This window comes from Perca flavescens, chromosome 8 (genome assembly GCF_004354835.1).
Source record: "Perca flavescens isolate YP-PL-M2 chromosome 8, PFLA_1.0, whole genome shotgun sequence".
NCBI classification, from domain to species: domain Eukaryota; kingdom Metazoa; phylum Chordata; class Actinopteri; order Perciformes; family Percidae; genus Perca; species Perca flavescens.
This window is the reverse complement of record NC_041338.1, coordinates 1,236,336-1,257,496: the sequence shown is the minus strand read 5'-3', so window position 1 is coordinate 1,257,496 and position 21,161 is coordinate 1,236,336. Positions and strand designations below refer to the sequence as shown.

General features: G+C 39.9%; 2 protein-coding genes across 3 annotated transcripts; one reads left to right on the top strand and one right to left on the bottom strand.

Annotated features, from left to right (window-relative positions):
* Positions 1-301: 301 nt before the first annotated feature.
* On the bottom strand, positions 302-8,522 carry LOC114560859 (olfactomedin-4). Its single transcript, XM_028586515.1, has 7 exons — positions 7,891-8,522; positions 7,136-7,261; positions 6,215-6,433; positions 5,419-5,572; positions 4,660-4,887; positions 3,055-3,223; positions 302-1,068 (listed from the first exon to the last, which is right to left on the bottom strand). Exons 1-7 carry the CDS (start codon positions 7,942-7,944, stop codon positions 603-605), a joined length of 1,416 nt encoding a protein of 471 aa, XP_028442316.1. The 5' UTR covers positions 7,945-8,522; the 3' UTR covers positions 302-602.
* A 5,447-nt stretch (positions 8,523-13,969) lies between these two features.
* Positions 13,970-20,819, top strand: LOC114560576 (olfactomedin-4). Of its 2 annotated transcripts, XM_028586044.1 has the most exons (6): positions 13,970-14,053; positions 14,345-14,463; positions 16,733-16,891; positions 17,087-17,299; positions 18,886-19,018; positions 19,757-20,819. In XM_028586044.1, exons 1-6 carry the CDS (start codon positions 14,032-14,034, stop codon positions 20,602-20,604), a joined length of 1,494 nt encoding a protein of 497 aa, XP_028441845.1. In that variant the 5' UTR covers positions 13,970-14,031; the 3' UTR covers positions 20,605-20,819. The 2 variants fall into 2 exon arrangements, with proteins under 2 accessions (XP_028441845.1, XP_028441846.1); XM_028586045.1 differs by lacking the exon at positions 14,345-14,463 and having other exon boundaries at positions 13,985-14,053.
* Positions 20,820-21,161: the final 342 nt, after the last annotated feature.

The window sequence follows — 21,161 nt, the reverse complement described above, 5'->3', positions numbered from 1 at the left end:
ACAAAATCAAATTTACAAAATGTCCTTCAAACCATATGACGATACACATGAGCGTTTTCCATTCTCATATTTAAACGTAACAGTTGTTTTTTGAAACACGTTAAAGTTGTGAAATGGTCTCAGTTTGGTTATGTTTAGGCACAATAACGTGTTCCATTAAAACAAGTCGTATTTTCACTGTGGGATTTTATCTATCCAGGTTAGCCAATGTTAGCAATACCAGTTAATAAAAACGCATTAGGCTGTATTTTGTGCATACAAACTGCAAAACAACATGTTCACAGATAGACGTTGGACAGTATTGTGTTTAAGACTGATTTAATGATACACAAATAAGACAGAAGTACTAATAAACTATATTACTACAGCGTTCACACTCTAAGATATGCATAAATCACCTGCAGAGAGAACTAGGTTTTGCAATGCAAATTAACATTGTGCAGAATTTAACGTGTAAATAGACGTGTACCATGTACAGTAGGCGTATAGTAGTAGTAATTCCACACCCCCTCAATACAAATTTTTGCTGGCCTTTACTAAGGAGTCACCTTTATTTCTTTGTGCTGGTCACTATTACTGTAGCCATTATTTAGATACAGGCTTTAATAGAAAACATTGTCAGCATATCCATTTCGGTTAAACAAAACCTTATAGGAGACCATGTAGGAGTCACAGTAGGCATGCAGCATCTGGTCCACAGGGCTGTAGTTGAGGGCATAAATGTTGGGAGACATCTTTTTGATGAAGATGCCAATGTTGAACCTCTGCTCTCCTGTCGTGGTGTCAAACGAATAGAAGATCTCCTCCAGCTCCTTGTTGAGGTACCGTGTGGCATAAAGCACGCCACATGCCATGAAGGTGTTGGTCACCCCCTGCTTTAAGACCGAGGTGTGCCAAGTTCGGCCGAGCCTCAGCGGTTCACTCTCTTCCACCTTGGACAGCACCAGGTTGCCAAAGTCCTGGGTTGTGGTATAGATCACCCAGACACCTGACTCATCTGTTGCCAGATCCAGGTCGGTGAACGGGTAGCATTCATCAAGGTGGCAGAAGTTACCCTTTGAGTTAAACCTGAAAAAAACAGGAGACAGAACTGATGTTTCATTTGGAAAACAATATATCAGTATCTTTTCTTGGACTCATTATGTTGTGCTTGTACCTTCATAATTTTACAAGTATGTGAAATTGTACATTCATAATTTTACAAGTATATAATTTTTTTTTAAAGAGGTAGATTCCATAGAATGTTACAATAGTGGACCTAGCATCAAGGATGTCACCCATTGGTTTGTGGACTGCTGTTTTGAAGCTGTCGCCATCTTGGTATTTTGGAGCCAGTAGTGATCATATTTGGACAAGATAGCTGGGAGGATGACACAGCTAAGCCAGTGTTCTTTATGGTTATAACGTGTTATTATGGAACCCATGCAACTTCTAAGCTAGACCCGCCCTTCAATAGCATTCACATGCTACTGTTGGCCAGGCTTCCATGTTTACGCAAGGTAACAGAACCCAATTTGTTCCAGGTCCTATCCTCTGACCAAACGGCTATTCTAACCATAACCACTCGAGGTCAATGCCTAACCCCAACAATCAGGTTGCTTCGTAGGGCGGGACTTGCCTGGAAGTTGCGTGGGATCCATGATAATGTTATTATATACGTGCCGCGCTAAATGCTAAAGAGGAAAAGTTGTTGATTTTTTTAACCAGCTGAAGTGAGTCATCAAGCCAAGTTTTGCAGGCTGGTTAACAGGGACCTGTGGGCACTTGCTCCGCTCCGCTACGGGAGTACAGAAAGCTGGTTGGCTAACACTACTGCTAGCTAGGTAGCTTTGGTTGGCAAGGTGCTGGTGTTGAACAAGACCATTATAGTCGGCCTACATGTTCCAATTAACCTTCATGAAGTGAAAACACAGACAGAGTTTTATAACAAAAAAAGTCTATGTTCATGTCTTTAGCATCACTAAGCCTCCATCATGATTGACAGTTTGGCGTGTAGCCACATCCCCTGCTTTATCATCTATTTTAAAATAAATGGGACTATACTTTACAAATGAACATCATGATGTTTTGAAGAAGACTTAAGGATGGTGTTTGAGGCCATAAACTCATTAGTAAGATGTTCACTGAGGTAATACATCTGGTGAGAAGTAATGTAATTGGTAACACTTTACTTAAAGTTTTCTACATAAGAGTGACATGACACTGTCATGAACACATGACACTCACATGACACTGTCATGACACAGTCATGACACATGAACCCTAACCCTAACTCTCAACACACCTGGATAGGAGAAAAAAACGGTCTGGGTTGTTTTTGCATTTCTTGAAACCAATCACAATTGTCTTGGGCGGCGCTAATCTTGCATCTCAAAGAGGATGGAGCGTTAAAATAGTCTCGGGAAGGAACTTGTTTTGGTGAAACATTTGCACCCTGCTAAAGACAATGCCACATACAATATTAATTGAAGTTAACTCTTACCAGTGTATCACCGTGTGTGTTTTTTACATAGCAAGTCCCCGCCAATCGAGGGAGGCGCCACCAGTTGGAGAGTAAATGCTGTAAAAATCTTTACAATCATTCCCCGAAAAAAACAAAGCAGGCTAGCACATCCAAATTTTCTTCAAAACTTGCCATTTATAGCGTTTAACCTTAGTTGCTAGCTCGGTTCTGGTTGCTGTCTCTCAATGTGAGCGGAGTTTAGAAACTGAACTCAAAGAAAGCAGAAGGTGAAGGAACTATCCAATAAATTAACTGTCGTCGATCCAGACTAAATCGCACCCTTCTGGAAATTAGATAGAATGCAGGTTTAAGGCACTTTAGCAATGGCTTCACTTTTCCGGCCCGTAGGGTGCCGTTTGGTTGATTCCTACATTCTAATTTTTTACATTCTTGTTTTGTTGTCCTACAAATCTACAAAATTCAACATTGTCGTGCAAATGTGAAATATTTCATGACGTTTGTCTTTTCTTTTTTTGTTTTTGAAACAAGACATTTATTCCGGCGTCCGCAACATCCATTCAAATAATGATCTGAAAGACAAAGCAGCAAACCTGGTGCCTTTGGGTAGTTGTAATGTATCAACAGTTTGGCTGGTCAGGTTGAATCGACAAACAGAATCCAGGTTGTAACAATTGTAGTACAACTCCCCTCCATACAGCACAACATTTGGCCCCTGGATGGTGTTGGTTGTGGGGTTAGAAGGACTGATCTGGACATTACCTGGCAGAAGAAGAAGAATGAGCAGGAGGGGAAGGAACAAATGCAATCATATGTAAATTTATTGTTATAATTTGTTAAATATTAAAGAAAGCAATAAAAAGTATTTGTGCCCTACTCTTTTAAAGGATAAGTATTTAGTTTTCTTACTATCAATAAATCCTACAAAGACCCAAATCAGTAAATTAATTCCACTAAGTATTGAAAACAAACAACACTGTTGCACTGAATGACATGTTCCATCATTACCATGAACACACACACTGTAGATTATTTTGACTCAATCCCACACACACACACCGTCCTGCTGCCCCAAATACTCACTAATGCAATGTGGATTAATTCACTGCTGAAAATAATCCCCAACAAACCTCCTATTTCCTCCTTGCTAACAATTACAGTGTTCAGCTGTTTAAGGAAATAGTTTAGTCTGTTTTAAAAGTTAAAGTATAGCCTATTATACAGGACAATTATACATATATATACACACATATATGCAGTGCCTGAAATGGGCCAGTAATCACCAGTACGTACCGGCACTTGTCTGATTGTTATTAACAGTATTATTAGGCTGATATTTTTACCAAAATAGGTAATATATCATGATTTGCCAAGCAATTATATGTAAAATCAGCCATTCAGCACCCCATATAGCTCACATGGAATTAAAATATGTTTCATAACCATATTTTCAGACCCTACAATGATTCGACGGTGAGGAAGGGCAGTCTAATCAGGCTCTTTAGAGCAAGTCGTCGGATAGTCAACTATTCAGGTTCATCCTTACAAGATATAAATATATCAAATATGCGAGACATATAAGACACATGCAACTGGACCTTTTTCTTGTCCAATTTAGGCACTGAGTACATACACAGACAGACTGGAGACATCAGACAGTCTTCTTTTTACCTGTAAACAATCAGTAACTCACACATTGCAGTTGGGATTTTTGTAATTTTTGGAAACATCTAGGGCCAATTAGTTGCATTCATTAAAACATCTCATTGCTTGAGTGTTCATTTCCCCAGAGCTTTGTTCACATTAATCAAACAAATAGAAAATCAGCCCCCCCATCAACCCTTCCATTTTAACATGATCACAGTAATTACCAGTGGGGCTTTAACCCTCTGAGGTCTAAGGGCATTTTTACATATCTTGAACTGATCCCCATGTGTTTCATATCAAAATGTTCAGAACAAACTCAGCTTTCTGTATAGTGACGCCCACATTTTTTCTAGAGCAATGTGTAAAGAAATAGTTTGGTGCTAAAGCTGAAATGTTCATGTTTGCTTATTGAAAGTCCTCAAATCTCTTTTTGAAAACAAACCTTAACTTATAATGTTTTGTACAAATTGTTTCGATGCTTGAAATGAGTTTACCAAAGTCTTATGCCATATATCATTAAAATAGTAAAGAAAAAGACAATGGTTCGTTACCTGGTGTGCTCACCCCAACAATGAGAGAGCTCAGGCTGGAGTAGAGACGGACATAGTGGGCGTATCTGTTGCTGGAGGTCAACATTACCAGCCAATACCAGCTCTCCTTCCCCACCTGTGGTTTGGGATCCTGACCCCAGGCTCCATACTTGTAGGAGCCAGGGTACTCTCCTGCTGTGTACACCCTTGGCCCCGTTATGTTCAGAAATTCACCATGGGGGCAGTTCCCTAAGGGGAAAATATTAAATAAATGAGAAGGAAAGAAATTGTACATAATAATTACAGCTGATTGAGCAATGATAATCACTTCCACTTATCGACCTCAATTGAAGAGCAGACACAGTAGACAGATAACCAGAATGGCCTTTTGATATTGGGTGTAATTTTGCTGGAGGTTAAGGACAAGACAGACCATATCTCATTTTTCTCAGGTAAAATATCAAACAACTCATCAAATTAGATCAGGAAGCCCAGTCAGTTTCTGTGGGTTAACGGTCATGTTCATCTCACTTCAATGTTAATGCTGAAAAATGCAGACAAACTGACCAACACACAGATAATAATAATACATCGATTCTTGGCGTCTGTGTATCGATACAGTATTGCCATGGAAAATATTGTAACACTATGCTGTATCGCCACTCCTACTACACAACCAGAGTCATATTTCATCTGGTGGCCTCCAGTGGAAGTGAAAGAGAAGTAAAATAAAATCTCCCAACACGCTGGTGCTTAGTCTGGTTTTGGCACATACGGTACCTTGTGGAGGCTGAGTGGGTTGGATGGTGGCGTGAAGTCCATTGCTGCACTGGTCCAGTTCTTTCTTCAGATCCTTGTTGGCTCGTTGGGTCTTCACGACCTGCATGATGTCGTACGTCTCCAGCTCCTGCATCTCTGCTTTCAGTTCCTCCAACTGAGCAGCAGAACAGACATCACAATATTTGTTTGGATTATTATTTTCTTTTTTACAAACATGAATGCCCTTGAATGCAGCTGTCATCAGAGACACTGGACTGGCTTATACATTGATAATGAATAGGGGTGGGGGAAAAATCGAATTTTTTGTAATGGTACATCTTTTTTCTGACCGAAAGCAGAAAATGCAGAAAATCCATGTAATAAATGTCAGACTGACTAACTGGCATGTGATGTGCATTCTTTTTAGAAATCCAACATATTATTGGAAAAGATAAATCTGCCTATTTGTATAATAACAGCAACGACCTCAACAACATTGATGATAGGCTAACTGGCCTATAGGTAAGGTAGCCACCATGGTAGCCATCCACCGATACAGTAAAGCTTAAGGAGTCACTGGGACTTCCACATGTATGCTTGACATTAAAACATGATGATATATGAATTTGTAAATTATAGCATTATGTTAGGCCTAGTTTAATATGCAACTCAATACAATATATGTAGTAGCTAGTCTCTCTTTCAGGTTAGGGGTCATGGCCTAAAAACAACCCTGCTATAGATACCAAAATTAATCTGCATATTAAGCAGACAGACACTGCTTTCCTGAATAACAGGGCCCTCTGTGTGACTCTACCTGTTTACTAGTGTCAGCAGTTAGGTGCTGGTGTCCCAGGGTGGTGCTGTTGAGCCTGTCCATGAACAGCTTGATCTCCCTCAGTTCGTTCTCTATCACCTGCAGGCTGATGACTGCGTAGAGGTCTCCGTCATCCTCCCTCTCCAGCATGGACACATCGTCCTGCAGCTGGGGCAGACGCCGCTCCAAACCCAGCAGCAGACTCTCCAGCTCCAGAGTCTGCACACAGAGCAGACCAACACTGGGCTCACTCAGGACTCACTCAGCAGCATTATTATTATTATTATTATTATTATTATTATTATTATTATTCAGTGGTAGAAGAAGTATTCAGATCCTAAATGCTGTCTCAAAATGAGTCTGTTTCATTCACACATTGAAATGTAAACAGTAAACTCATGAATCGAATAAAAAGCCTTTTAGAAATAATTGATTACATGTCATTTTGTTTAAATACAGAAAAAGTACAATCCAGTTATACTGCACATTTAGTTGCCTTTTCCTTCAACCCTTTAAACAGCATCACTACGGTGCAAACATAAGTATTCAGATCTTTTACTTCAGTAAAAGTACTAAAACCACACTGTAATATTACTCTGTTAGAAGTTAAAGTAATGTATTGAAAATGTTACTTTAGTAAAGGCATGTAAGTATCATCAGGACATGTATTTAAAGTATTAAAAGTAAAGAAAAATCCTCACATTTTAGAAACTGGAAACAATCAACAACAACAGTTCTGTCAATCAGTGTTTAATGGTCTAATCATTTCAGCTGTACTTGTTTGCCTGGATATTGTTGGCAGGGGCGGGTCTAGAGGGGGGGCCCGTGGTGGCAACCCCCCCTCCCCCCACCCTGAAATATGATTGGCCCCCCTGGTGCCCCCCCAATCCACTGGGTTCAGAGGATAATGCAGCTACTTACCTTCTGTGGGGTGATGTTGCTATTGCATTTTAATGCATTGGTCTCAACTGAGCCGAGTTTGTCATGAGGGAATGCCTTATCTGAATTAGTCAACTCACATGCACACTTATCGCGTGGTGAAGGTGCCTGAAATCAAGAATATTAAACGTTAGTTGTTTTTTTGCCACTGTTGAATTGAGCTCAGAAAATGTGCCGGCACATTACTGGGGGCGAAGAGGCTGACTGAAACAAGTAATCAAGATGAGGAGGATTCAAAGAAAAGTACAAGAAGACGTTTTAATACCAACTGGACAATTAATTGTCTCTTAAATAATTGCAATATAATTGTCTCTGAAATAATTGCAATATAATTGTCTCTTTTAGTCAGATTTAAAAATATTAATTACTTTTTTAAACATATTAAAGTTTTGAGTGAATCCCAGGGTACATCTTTTGGTTAAATCATGTCATGTGACCCAGATAATGTAATAACACATCCTAGGAAGTAAACAACACGTATTTATTGTCATAAAACATTTGTTGAACATGTAAAGGGTCAAGTCCCAACATCTAACAATTGAAATAATAGTACAAATATAGTCCATATATTACAATTTGGCATATCTAAACAAAATCAACAGTTACGAGTCCTACGCTTTAAGACCTTGGCTAATGTTGGCAATGAATTGCAGTTAAACAAAGAAACCGCAATTATGTAAAAAGACTGAAAATTAGACCATTATGTAATAATTGCTACAGGCTTAGTGTTTTCTTACCTGTTGGGTGAGGGTGAACAGAGCACATAGTGGAACGATCACATACAGCTTCATGGTGGAGCAGAGAGCAGAGCTGAATGAAAGCGTCCCTGAACACACCGTGACTATGACTGTGTCTGACTGCAGCTTCTAACTTGTGAACACTCCCTAACTTGTGTCTTTATTACATTATGGGGTCCACAATCTGGTAGCACAGTCACAATATGGGTACCAAAATGTGTTTGTGTGTGTGTGTGTGTGTGTGTGTGTGTGTGTGTGTGTGTGTGTGTGTGTGTGTGTGCCATTAGTCATGTTTCTTTCACAATGTGATCACTTCCTCCTTGTGGTTGGAATAGCAGCCACGTGGACGTTTTTATATAATGAAGGGAAAACTCCATGAATACTGACAGATGTGAAATAAGACATTTTGAGATAAAACTTTCCCTTTTGGAGCACTAAGATCATTGGTACAATAGCACAATAACACAATGTAAAAACAGGCACACTTTCTGCATTCATAGTATGACTCATACAGCTACAGAATTTTTTAAGACGTGTCAACAGCAAAATGCAAGATGCATCAAGCGGTGAAAGTACTCATTATGCATATTATAGTCAGTGTTGGGAGTAACGCGTTACAAAAGTAGCGCAATTACAGCAATGTATTTTTTTTAATATTTTTGCTGTAACGCAGTAATATAACGCATTACTAATTAAATTTCGGTAATATTATTACCCGTTACAATCTCAGTAACGCGAGTTACAACACATTTTAACGCAACATTTTTTAAGAATTTCCCAACACCGCGAAGCATTTGTTAACAGGAAAAAAAAGCCGTGCGTATTATTTCATAACATCTGTGTCCCAACAGGTGACAGCAGTGTGTCCGAGCCGCTGACAGATTTAAACATGTCGGGAATTAATGTTTAGGTTGTTACATGTAAATCATTGCAGTTTATCAGCCGTGGAGAGTAACTCTGCCTGTAGTGAAACTGCTTCGAATGACGACCAAAAACGTTTGTCTTTTATTGTTCAATATGTTGCTGTCATGAACGGTAATAATTATTACAGTTGCAGTTTTACAAACAAGAAAGTGAGCAACTTAGCTTGACGGACATGGTGCATCCATAGACAGTATTTGTTGCATCAACAACAGTTGCATCTCAGTAAGCTAGCAAGAGTACACAAGGTACACAACCGACAACTTCCGTGTAGACTACTTCAAAATAAAAGCACTTCCTGTGACGGTTCGCAGTAAAACTAAATTACTGTTAAACAAATAAGGTTGTGGACCTTTTCACATATCAGCTTTAAATCAAGTACTGTAAATAATGTAAATAGTGAGTTTTAATCACACTATAATTGACAATTTTCTTTAGACTGTTTTAAACTAAACATGAATTTCTTATTCAAGTGCTTTAAACAAACATTTTACAACAATGCCGTAGTCTACTTCAATACAACTGTAAGGTACTTTTAATTGAGTATTTTCATTTTCTCCAACTTGCCTATTGTACATTTTACTTATCTATTTTTTATAGCTTTAGTTACTTTGCATATTCATATTAATTATACAAAATATTATGAATAATCTGTGATGTATTAAAGTGGATAAAGATGAGACTTTATTGATCCAGTGGTGAAATTTACAAGCCAGCTGCCAACTCAAACTTCTGCTGTTATTTTGGTGAAAGTAACTCAAAAGTAATGCAAAAGTAGTGTAACGCATTACAATTCAGAGACAGTAATATTGTAATATAACTAATTACTCTCAAATGACAGTAACTAGTAATCTATAATGTATTACATTTTGGAAGTAACTTGCCCAACACTGATTATAGTATTGGATTATTATTATTGTTTCATTAAGGTTTAAGCAGCAGTTTATTATCAGCTGAACTCAACTTGAATATGTGTTGCTTTAACGTTATAAGTAAGTTTAATTACCTGTTTTTGTTATCTTCAATTGTCCGTATCCCTGACCTAAAAACAAAAAATCAGATGCGGCCCTTTGAGTGATAGGTTTGAGAATGAGCTTTCTTGTATGCTGCTCTCTTTGCCCCCCCTCTAAGGTTTATTGCCACAGAAAACCTAAACAAACAAACATATAAAAAATGAATATGAAATACATACAGAAAACAAATATATCAGCCTGACCTTAACGTCCGACTGAAATTCAATTGCTGCAACATAACCTTCATGATGGATCTATAAATCACTTGTCATGTGTCCTCCGTTGAGAAATAAATCAGAAACCTAAAGAGTTTCAGACACAGACACGGTGCTGCAGCCAGCTCAGACCAAACGGAGCATTTCAGTTCCCCAAAAAACAATATATTTTTTTAATACTGAAAACCTATACATACATTAAAAAAAAATAAAGCATCACCGTTTCTTTACAAAAAACTAAGGTTTTGGTCCCTCCGGACCTTCATCAAGAGTATCTCAAACAACAAACATTCTGACAGGCTTATCAATGGGAGTATCTCTCAATCAACACATGTGTCACTTGTGCAGCATTTAACACCCATACAGGCTATCAACATCCCAATTCAACTGCAATACTTATGCATTATATAATAATTGGGATGTTGATTGCCTGTATGTATGAGTATCAAATGCTGCACAAGTGACACGTGTGTCGATTGAGAGATACTCCCATTGATAAGTGATTGTCTATTGTCCCGGACCTGGGATTCTTGATGAAGGCCTGGAGGGACCGAAATAATAATCGCTTGATGTTAAAATGTGAAAGGGAAGCAGTGGCCACCAATACGTGCCTTTGGTTACTGGAGCGCACACAGTATCTGTGGATGTGGTAGCTGGATTCAGGAACAGAAAGAAATGACTCTGCACTGAGCGCATAAAAATATCCACTTAAGAAGTTCCACAGACAGACAAACAGACGGACTGCAACTTTTACATTTCAGTACAGTTTTTGGTATTAATTTGGACCCCAAGGTACTTGTATGAGTCCACCCTTGACACTTCCTCTCGCTGGATAAGAACCAGGACAGAGGTCCCCGGTTCCTCTTTGGTTTTGCTGATGTTAAGCTTCAAGTGCTTGTGACAAAGCTCACAATTCTTAAAATGTATTAATTAAAATGTAAGTTCCCCTTGTGGGATTAATATAGTCATCTTCTTCTTTCTTCTTCTTCTTCTTCTTCTTCTTCTTCTTATTCTTCTTCTTCTTCTTTCTTCTTCTCTATAAGTCTTCTGTTCTCCATTGTAAAAATAGTATCTAAGTAAAGACAGCATGTTTCTTACTGGACATTATTTAGGCTACTGGAATCATACATGTCAGTATAGTGGTAACCTGGGTGTGTTTTATGAAAAAAGCAGGGGGGGACGTTAGACTTAAATCCTCCTTCCAATACCATGGATGCCACTCGACCAGGCATGCCAGTACAGTAATTTAACACATCCAAACATTTTGACCACCATTGTTTACACAGTTCCAAATGTATTTTTAATTTCAGGGGCAATTACTTTTTATATGAGACAATAACTGTTTTGAAGCATGAGTTTTAGTTTGAGGTGACTTATTATTTTGTGTGAATGATATTCAGAACCCAAATGCAGACAGATGCAGAGCCAGGAGTGTGACTTAAACTCTTCAACTGACGTTTTGATACTATAAATAAAATTTAATTTAGCTGACATTGAATTAAATGGCTTGATCATAGAACAGAAAGTAGAACAGAATGTGTCTTATTGTATCAGAAATTATGATCAAACAAAAGGTCAAACAAATGCTATGATAGAGAAACTGTAAAACATTATTAGATAATCTACACTCCCCTAAAGGATTATTAGGAACACCATACTAATACCGTGTTTTACCCTATCCTATCAATATGGGCCAACATTTCTAAAGAATGCTTCCAGCACCTGGTTGAATCAATGACACAAAGAATGAAGGCAGTTCTGAAGGCGAAAGGGACCCCCCAACACCATTACACTACCAGCCAGCCCAGTGGTAACAAGGCATGACCGATCCATGTTCTCATTCTGATTACTCCAAATTCTGACTCTACCATCTGAATGTCTCAGCAGAAATTGAGACTGATCAGACCAGGCAACATTTTTTCAGTCTTCAACTGTCCAATTTTCGGTAGTTCGTGCTAATTGTAGCCTCATTTTCCTATTTTTAGTGCAGATGAGTGGTACCTGGTGGGGTCTTCTGCTGGTGTAGCCCATCCCCCTCAAGGTTCTGCGTGTTGTGGCTTCACAAATGCTTTGCTGCATACCTCGGCTCTAACAAGTGGTTATTTGAGTCAAAGTTGATCTTCTATCAGCTTGAATCAGTCGGCCCATTCTCCTCTGACCTCTAGCATCAACAAGACATTTTCGCCCCCCAGGACTGCAGCATACCGGGTGTTTTTCCTTTTTCAGACCATTCTTTGTAAACCCTAGAAATGGTTGTGGGTGAGAATCCCAGTAACTGAGCAGACTGTGAAATACTCAGACCAGTCCGTCTGGCACCAACAACCACACCACGCTCAAAGTTGCTTTAAAAACAGAAAACATGTCATTTTTTACTGACATGACATGTTATGCTACTGTACTGCAATTTATATGGAATAAGAAACAAACCATATGGTCCAGGGGTAACTGCAGACCTCTTCCTCCCTGTCATCTTCATCTGCCTCCTCCTGATCACTCCCTGCCTCTGTCCCTCTTTCTGAATCTGCAGCCTCCTCTTCATCCCTCACAGTCAATTCTTCCTTTCCCTCTTTCACTTATTTATGCATCTCCTTCTGTGGTCTTCTCCTGCTCTGACCCACCTGGTCTCTCCAGTTTACTGCCTTCTCCTTCTTCATTTCCCTCCTTCTCTTCCCCCTGTCCACTACTCAGAATGTTCTTGGCTGGCAATATCCCCACTTTTAGTCTTCAGCTAATATCTCCAGCTACATCTGGTCAAGATGTGAAAAGCTCTGGTTATTCTTGTATTACATTACACTGTAGGGTAGGGTGACCAGATTTCCCGGAACTAAAACCGGGACACTTTGCGCGTGAGACCGTAGTGTGTTTGTGCACGCACACGCTTTTTAACGTGAACATGTGCCAGCCCAGGTCAGACACAGACACAGACAGTAACTTCATTATTTTGATCCTAGGCTCCTCGTCTAATAATAAGTGTTTTTTCCTGTGAAATTAACAAAATTGCAGTAACAGCCTTTTTCAGTTTAGTGTGCGATTTATGTTGAGATTTTTTCTAAAAAAGATTTTTTGAAGTGTTTTTTATTCCAATAACAGCAAAGTAATTAAAATGATTTATTGAAAATTTTGAGCATTAAACACTTAATTTCCTGCATTCTGGTGAATTTTTATGAACCTATTTCTACCTTTTTCTGAATCAATGTATGCTGCTAATATCTTTATTTAAAGAGAAACAGATTACAATCCAAATATAAAAACATAATGGAATATATTGCAGTAAGGCTGTCAGGCATTCTGTATCGCTTTCAACTATTTATTCTCCTTTGGATGGACTTTTCTAATTATACCTGAGTCAGCACACATGTAGCCTATAGGCATCATTTACTCTTCCCTCCTGTTTTGCGTCTTTTGTTGGTTAAGTAACCTCCTTAATGTGCATATGACAATTATTCACCTCAATGATACATTCATTCATTTTAATTTATAAATAAACCCCTGGACTGTAATATTTCAGATGTTTGAGCAAGATTTACTGCTCTTTGTGCATATTCAAAGTATATAAACACAGTATATGTGTTCTCTGTGATTTGGAGGAGTCGTGATATTTTGAGAAAAATAAAGTGATAATAGGCTATTACAAGAATAAAGTCACAAGCTATATTTCAGAAAATAATCTATACCTGCACCATAGTCTGCTGTGCATTACGTGATTGCTCTGCTGATACGGTAGATCTCAGACAGACACAGAGCCCCGTTTGGGTCTCTGGTCTCTGAATGAGACAAAGAGTTTTGCTATGGAAGTGGTTGTACGCTGCTCTACGTCGGAAGTGAAAACCCGAAACTACAGAAATACACGGAGCACAAACGCAACACACTACCGCAGCATGGCCACAGCTGAGCGCATCCATAAACCTGAAGCTGCGCTGCATTTTACATAGTGGACACTACTATAGGGCCCTGTAGCTAATGAGTAGCTAGCAAACATAAATTCAGAAGATATGTATTACATGCACACAGCAGGTATGTTTATAGACTAGCCTTCTCAATCCCATTGTATTTGTTGTTTTCCCAGTTTGACAGTACAGGATGTCACCTGGTTTAATTTGTGCAGTCTTATTGCCGTGATATGTGAGAGGAAGTAGGAAAAATGTAGGGAACTCTTGGCTTGACCATAACTGTTTGGAAACTCCATAGTTTCACATTTTTAGAGTTTCACATCCACAGGAAATGGTTTTTATGGTTCTGTAGTGACTCATCAGCGACGAGACGCAAGTCAGGGACACGTGTGTTTGTTGTGATTGTGTGTATTAGAGAAAAGAGAAAAGGAGAGGGTGCTGATTTCAGTACGAACAGCTTCTGTTCCTGTCAGTCCACGCTTCATCCTTCCAGCTGTGAACATGCTGCTGCTGCTCCTACTGCTGCTCTCATCAGTGAGTTCAATCTTGATATCATACTATTAGAAACTTAGGACAACTAAGAAGATATATAGCACTTTATGCCATTATGCTGAGGCATTTATTTATTCTTTTATATTTGTGAGTGCAGTCTCTAGTGTGATTTGTGCTTCTACGGAGGCTCCATGCAGACCTTTCGCTGTAGCCATAAGTGGCATGAAGTTTCTACTTGTGCGTTGGTGTGTGCGTCGATCTCTTTAAGAGAATAGCAGGGCCGGCATGTGTGTGTGTGTGTGTGTGTGTGTGTGTGTGTGTGTGTGTGTGTGTGTGTGTGTGTGGTAGAGTGAGAGAGAGAGTGACAGTGATTATCTTCAGAGGGAGTAGTGACTCTAGAGTCCTAGTGAGAGAACCAAAGTGTCTCCCCTGTTCTTTCTGACCACGGTGGGAGATCTGGAGCAGGAGAAGTTAACCCTCTCGTTGATTTCCTGGTGTTGATGGAGAAGGAGAACCAGGAAACGAGTCGGCATGCAACGCTATACCACGCCACGGCCGAGGGGTGTGCGTTGCCGCGACGTGTAGTTATATTTTTAGAGAGGCTTACGTCAGGCTAAGGCGGAGGGTTAATAGTTGACAACTAATCAATTAATCGATAAATATTGTATCATATCACATTGTATGTTTTATGTAAAGCCCCAGTGATTGTTTTATCTGTGAAAAGCGCTATATCAATACATTATGTGTAAGTGACTGATGGGAACAACAATCTTTGACATTGGTCCAGTATTAACCCTCTGAGGTCTGAGGGCATTTTTTGATTTCTTCTTGAATTCTCCTTTTTAGGGTTTTTGCATTTAGCCTGACCTGTGTTTCATATCTAAATGTTCAGAACAACCTCAGCTTTATGTATAGTGATGCCCAAAATTGTTCCAGAGCCATATATAAAGAGATATTTTGGCCCAAATTAGAAATATTTCTCAAATCTCTTGGGAAAACCTACTTACGCTTAATTGTTTTGGTGTTTGACATGAGTTTACAAAAGTCGTGGGTTCACAAAAGTAGTGTAATATATGAATGAAAATAGTAAATAAATGTCTAAAATGAAATTTTTGAAATGTCGCTTTTTGAGTAGGAGTGTTGTCAAACATCACTTGGACTCCATTTTCAAACAAGCTACAATGTGAGTTAACCGTGGCAAAAACAGCACTTAGTGGACCAAATGACGATGTACCTTTTCCCCATAGGGTTACATTGCAGTCCGGTCTATGGCTGCCAGTTACAGCATTCACGCTTAAAGTGCTCATTATATGCTAATTTTCAGGTATTTAGAGGTTATATCAGAATAGGTATACATTGTTTAATTTTCAAAAAACACCATTTTTTGTTGTACTGCACATTGCTGCAGCTCCTCTTTTCACCCTGTGTGTTGAGCTCTCTGTTTTAGCTACAGAGCGAGACATCTCACTTCTGTTCCATCTTTGTTCCATCAGTCAGAAGCAGAGTATGAGGGCGTGTCCTGACAGTAGCCAGGTAAGGACTACTAGCCAGTCAGAAGCAGAGTATGAGGGCGTGTCCTGACAGTAGCCAGGTAAGGACTACTAGCCAGTCAGAAGCAGAGTATGAGGGCGTGTCCTGACAGTAGCTAGGTAAGGACTACTAGCCAGTCAGAAGCAGAGTATGAGGGCGTGTCCTGACAGTAGCTAGGTAAGGACTACTAGCCAGTCAGAAGCAGAGTATGAGGGCGTGTCCTGACAGTAGCTAGGTAAGGACTACTAGCCATTCAGAAGCAGAGTATGAGGGCGTGCCCCGACAGTACCTAGGTAAGGACTACTAGCCATTCAGAAGCAGAGTATGAGGGCGTGCCCCGACAGTACCTAGGTAAGGACTACTAGCCAGTCAGAAGCAGAGTATGAGGGTGTACCATGCTAGCAGCTAGGCGAGCATTATAACGTGTGTTCCAAAGTGACCATGTTTGTCTCTGAAGTAAAGGCTGGACTACAATAGAGCTGTTTGGAGCAGTTGGTGAACAGTGTTTTCTGTTGGAGATGGGAAGTCACTTTGGGGGGGACTTTGGACTTTTTCACTTTGTAAACCTATAACGTGCACAAAAAAGATATATAACACAATAAAGGAGAGGGAAAAAGCATAATATGAGCACTTCAATACTGAATCAATGTCAAAGATTGTTGTTCCCATCAGTCACTTACACACAAATACATAGGAAAATAGGGTCCATGTTGAAAAAAACGGTAGTTACCCTTTAATGTTTGGAACTCTAACTGAGTTTTTTTTGCATGTGTGCCTGCAGGGTGACGGCCAGGCTCAGCGCGTGCCGGGCCTGAAGAAGAACGGCTCGTGTGTTTGCGAGGTGAACTCCACCATGTGGGCGTTCCCTGCTGTGAGCTACGAGGCCGTGCTGCTGCAGGTTCAGTCCTGTGAAGGATTTCTGACCAGCCTGCAGAAACAGGTGAGAACTACACAGGGTCCTCCCCCCTCCCCCCCACCTTTATTATAACCTTGTACCACAGTAGCACACTGGTTATAAAGCATTTATTATTATGGGACATCTCAATTTGATTCTGCAATAATGATTATTATGATTACTATTTCTACAACCTGAAAACCTGAAGAAGTTTCAGTTTCTGTCTGTGTCTCCCTTCAGGTGGACTTGTCCATCCAGCGTCTCCCTGAGATCCAGGCTGTGATTCAGAACGTGACGGAGCGGCTGAAGCCTCACCTGTACCTGAACCAGCAGGGCCTGTACACACACTTGGCTCTGCCCCGGCTGGGCGAGGAACTCAGCCGGCTGGAGACAGACATCGGTGATATCCACAGCCAGGCTAACACCGCCCAATCCCAGAAACTCCTCAAAGAGGTACAGCACAACAGGGACTGACACTAAAATTGTTCCTAGAGTGGCAGACTAATTAGCATACATGAGTAACATAAACTGAAACCTTACTAAACTCTATGTGAAATCTGCATCGTTGCATCAGCAGATAGCAATATATTACAGCAAAAAATAAATATATAACTTCTGTTTTTTTTCCCGTTTTCAATGTTTTTGTTGCCTTTTATGAGTTTTTGTCAAGTTTTTGAGGTTTTTTTGACAATTCTTTCGAGGGTTTTTATTGCCTTCTTCAAGGTTTTAAAGGAGTTTTTTTTCCAAAGTTTTTTCTGCTTTTTCCAACATTTGTGGCCTTTTGACGTTCTGTCACTTTTTTCAAGGGTTTATTTTCAATATTTTTTTTTGAGGTTTGTGTCACTTTTTCACTTTTTTTTTTACAGTTTTTTTCAACTGCTAACAAACCAAATCTTTTCATGTCACACGATTTTTGAAACCTTTCACTCAAAGTGAAAAACTACACACCAAATCTCCAAAACCAGAAGCTATTTCTCAGCCTTTCACTCAGTTTTCAATTGCATAAAACACTTTTTTCAAAACATTACACACAATTCTCCACCTAAGACACAAAAATCTAACAGGAAGTGACTTGCTTTCCTTTTCCAAACCCGACCAATCAAAATGCTACACTTATTTACCAGGGCACACACACACTCCTCACATGTGCAAAAACATTATGCTTAACTGAACACTAACCAATCACTGCTTTAGTTTAGGCCTATACAGAGGTCAAAGGTCAGATTACCTGTTTTGAACAACAATAGACAGAGAGCAAGGGGAGGAGGAGGGAGAGACAGGGGGCAACAATGAGGAGGAGGAGGAAGAGGAGGAGGAGGAGGAGGAGGGAAGAAGAGAAAGAAGGACAGCCATCTCTGATGAGGTCAGGGCCACCCTTATTCATCATGTGATCAACCACAGATTGACCAATGAGAGAAGTCTTGAGTAGCTTTGCAGTGGCGTGCATACGTCAAACCTTCAGAAATGAGAACAGGCATGCAACTATCTAATGACTATTTCAATCAATCAGAGTTTGTTTTGCACAAAGTGCATACAATGGTTTATGGTATTTTGAATGCAGTGTTCCATTTTGAAGGAGATGTAATTAGCATTTTGTGTGTGCAGTTTTGGGAATTGTGTGTAGAGTTTTGAAAAAAGGAGACATAGTTTTGAAAACGTGTGTAAGCTGTTGGAAAAAACTGTAATACACAGTCAAGGCATTTTTCTTATTTTCTGTGTTCATCTACAGTATATTGTTCAAATAGGTCCTCTTTTACTGTATTACCATATGATCACACGATTAAAAGAACCTCAACACCTGAGTGTGTTTCCTAGAAGGAAATCAGCTGTGATTGATCTATTTGCATAACTTCAATAAGCTGTTTCTCAATAAATGCATGTATAAAATGAATAAGAGAAAATTAGGACCTTACTGACATTTTATGATGATATGAAGAAACATAACTGTGCTGTTTAAAATGTTCTAAAGTGAAAGTTAATTTAACGGTCCGTGAACAATGTTGTAAATCTAAATGTGTGTGTTTGTGTGTGTGTATTAGGTGGGTAAACTGCGTAGCGATGTAGAACGGATGCAAATGTCAGACACAATTAACTTGAAGACTGTCAAAGAGAAACTGCGCTACCTGAAGAACAGCGCTGAGTCCTGCAAGTCCATCCCCAAAGACTTCAGAGGTAAGTGTGTGTGTGTGTGTGTGTGTGTGTGTGTGTGTGTGTGTGTGTGTGTGTGTGTGTGTGTGTGTGTGTGTGTGTGTGTGTGTGAAAGTGTCTGAAAGTGTGTGTAAGAGAGCACTCACTCATTCATTGCAAGAACTATGATGAACACTCTAAGTAAAAATGTGCATTACCTCCAGATGTGCAGTACAGTAGCAATTTAAAGAAATTGTATGCAAATTGCATATGTTTTGGCCTTATTTGTCAGTTATACTACTCAACAGTCCAACTATTGTTGAAGCATTGAATGGGTATACAGTATGGAGAGAAGGATCTTAAAAAATGCATCCCCAGCATTAAAACGTACTCCAACCAAACTTACATTGACAATAAGTTATGTGTATCTACAGATTCATCCTGTTATCCAAGTACTTGCCACTTTTCTTAAAAAGTGTGATGATGTGAAGTCTGATGTGGCAACAAGAGATGAGTGTTCTGATTTTAGCAAACTTATTCAAATAGCAAAACAATATGTATTGTAAAGTATGGACGCATTTTTCAACAGGGAAGAAAAGGAAAACAGGCGATGTTCAACCCCTTTTTATTAGATCTATCCTACAGTATTTCTATCTCTTTATTTGTTGTTTTTGCGTTTTGTGTCTCCTGTTTTTAACACCTGTGTTAATGAGTTTAAGTGAAGTTATTAAGTTGTAGTTGTGCTGTACATTCACGTTCTCTTCTTGTTCTCTCTGTTTCCAGGCGTGCACAGGTACTGCCTCAAGGGCCTAATCTCCAACATTAGTGCTCCTGTCATGACTAAGGTCAGTCCCTATAGTAAGAGCTACATCTCTGGTTCATGGGGCAAACAGGCCCAGATGGACAGCGAGGGGCAGAAGAACAGCTACTGGGTTCAGGCTCTGCTCAACAACCACATCTGGGGTAACACGCTGCGCATCTACCATACCTACGAAGACTTCATGGCCTCCGTCAACCACAGGGAATTCACCTTCGCTCCATCCTTCACTCACGCCGACACCATTGAGGGTCCCAGTGCTGTTCTATACGGCGAAGCGCTGTACTACCACTGCTACCGCTCTGCAGATGTTTGCCGCTACGACCTGAACAGCAACAGCGTCAAGCGGGTGACGCTTCCAGGCACCGGCGTGGGTTTCAACAACAAGTTCCCGTATTGCTACTATGACTGCCGTCCCAATAGTGACGTAGATGTAGAGGCAGATGAGATGGGACTATGGGCCCTGTATGCCACTGTCGGTAACCACGGTAATCTTGTGGTGAGCCGGCTAGCTTGGGACAGCGAGGCGGAGACACTCAATGTTTCACAGACGTGGGAGACAACGCTGTTCAAGAAGGCGGCGACCAACGCTTTCATGGTGTGCGGTGTGCTGTATGCCACTCGGTATGTGGATGACTACCGCGAGGAGGTGTTCTACGCTTTTGACACGGCAACAGGCAAAGAGGACAACTCACTAGCGCTCCCACTGGAGAAGGTAGCTAAAGGAGTGGCCAGTGTGAGCTATAACCCCACCAACAGGCAGATCTACATGTACAACGATGGATATCTACTGGCTTACCAGGCCCACTTCTGATCTCAAGCTCTTTTAATTGGCAATTAAAACATGTCACATAAATGTCAAACTATTTACCCTATCAGCAGTCAGGTACTCCAAATTGTACAGGTTTGTAGGGCATATCACATACTGTATGTATTGTAACCAATGATTGTAATGTAACGCAGAATTTTATAAAGCTGGAAAATCCATAACAAATAAAATAATAAAAACTGTAATAATTAATAACAAAATAATTGACATTGTGTTGTTGGCTGTAACTTGTAACGTGGCTGGTGTAGGTGGAGGGAGCTAGCAGTTAGCCGGAGCTCCGAAATAGCCGATTACCTCAAAGAGTCCACAGACAACTGAATGGAGGTTCCACACTAGCCATGTTTCCATCCTCACATTTTTATGCAAATTAAGTGATATTGAATGAAAAATGCCTTATGTAAACAGTTTACGATTACGTTTTAGGTCATTTTATGGTTGCAACCCGCGATAAAGCTAAGAAGAAGTTTTAGATATTTTCGGCTACATATTTCTGTGATGGCTATTGTAGATAACAAAAAAATCTAAGAAATGCAATAACGTTG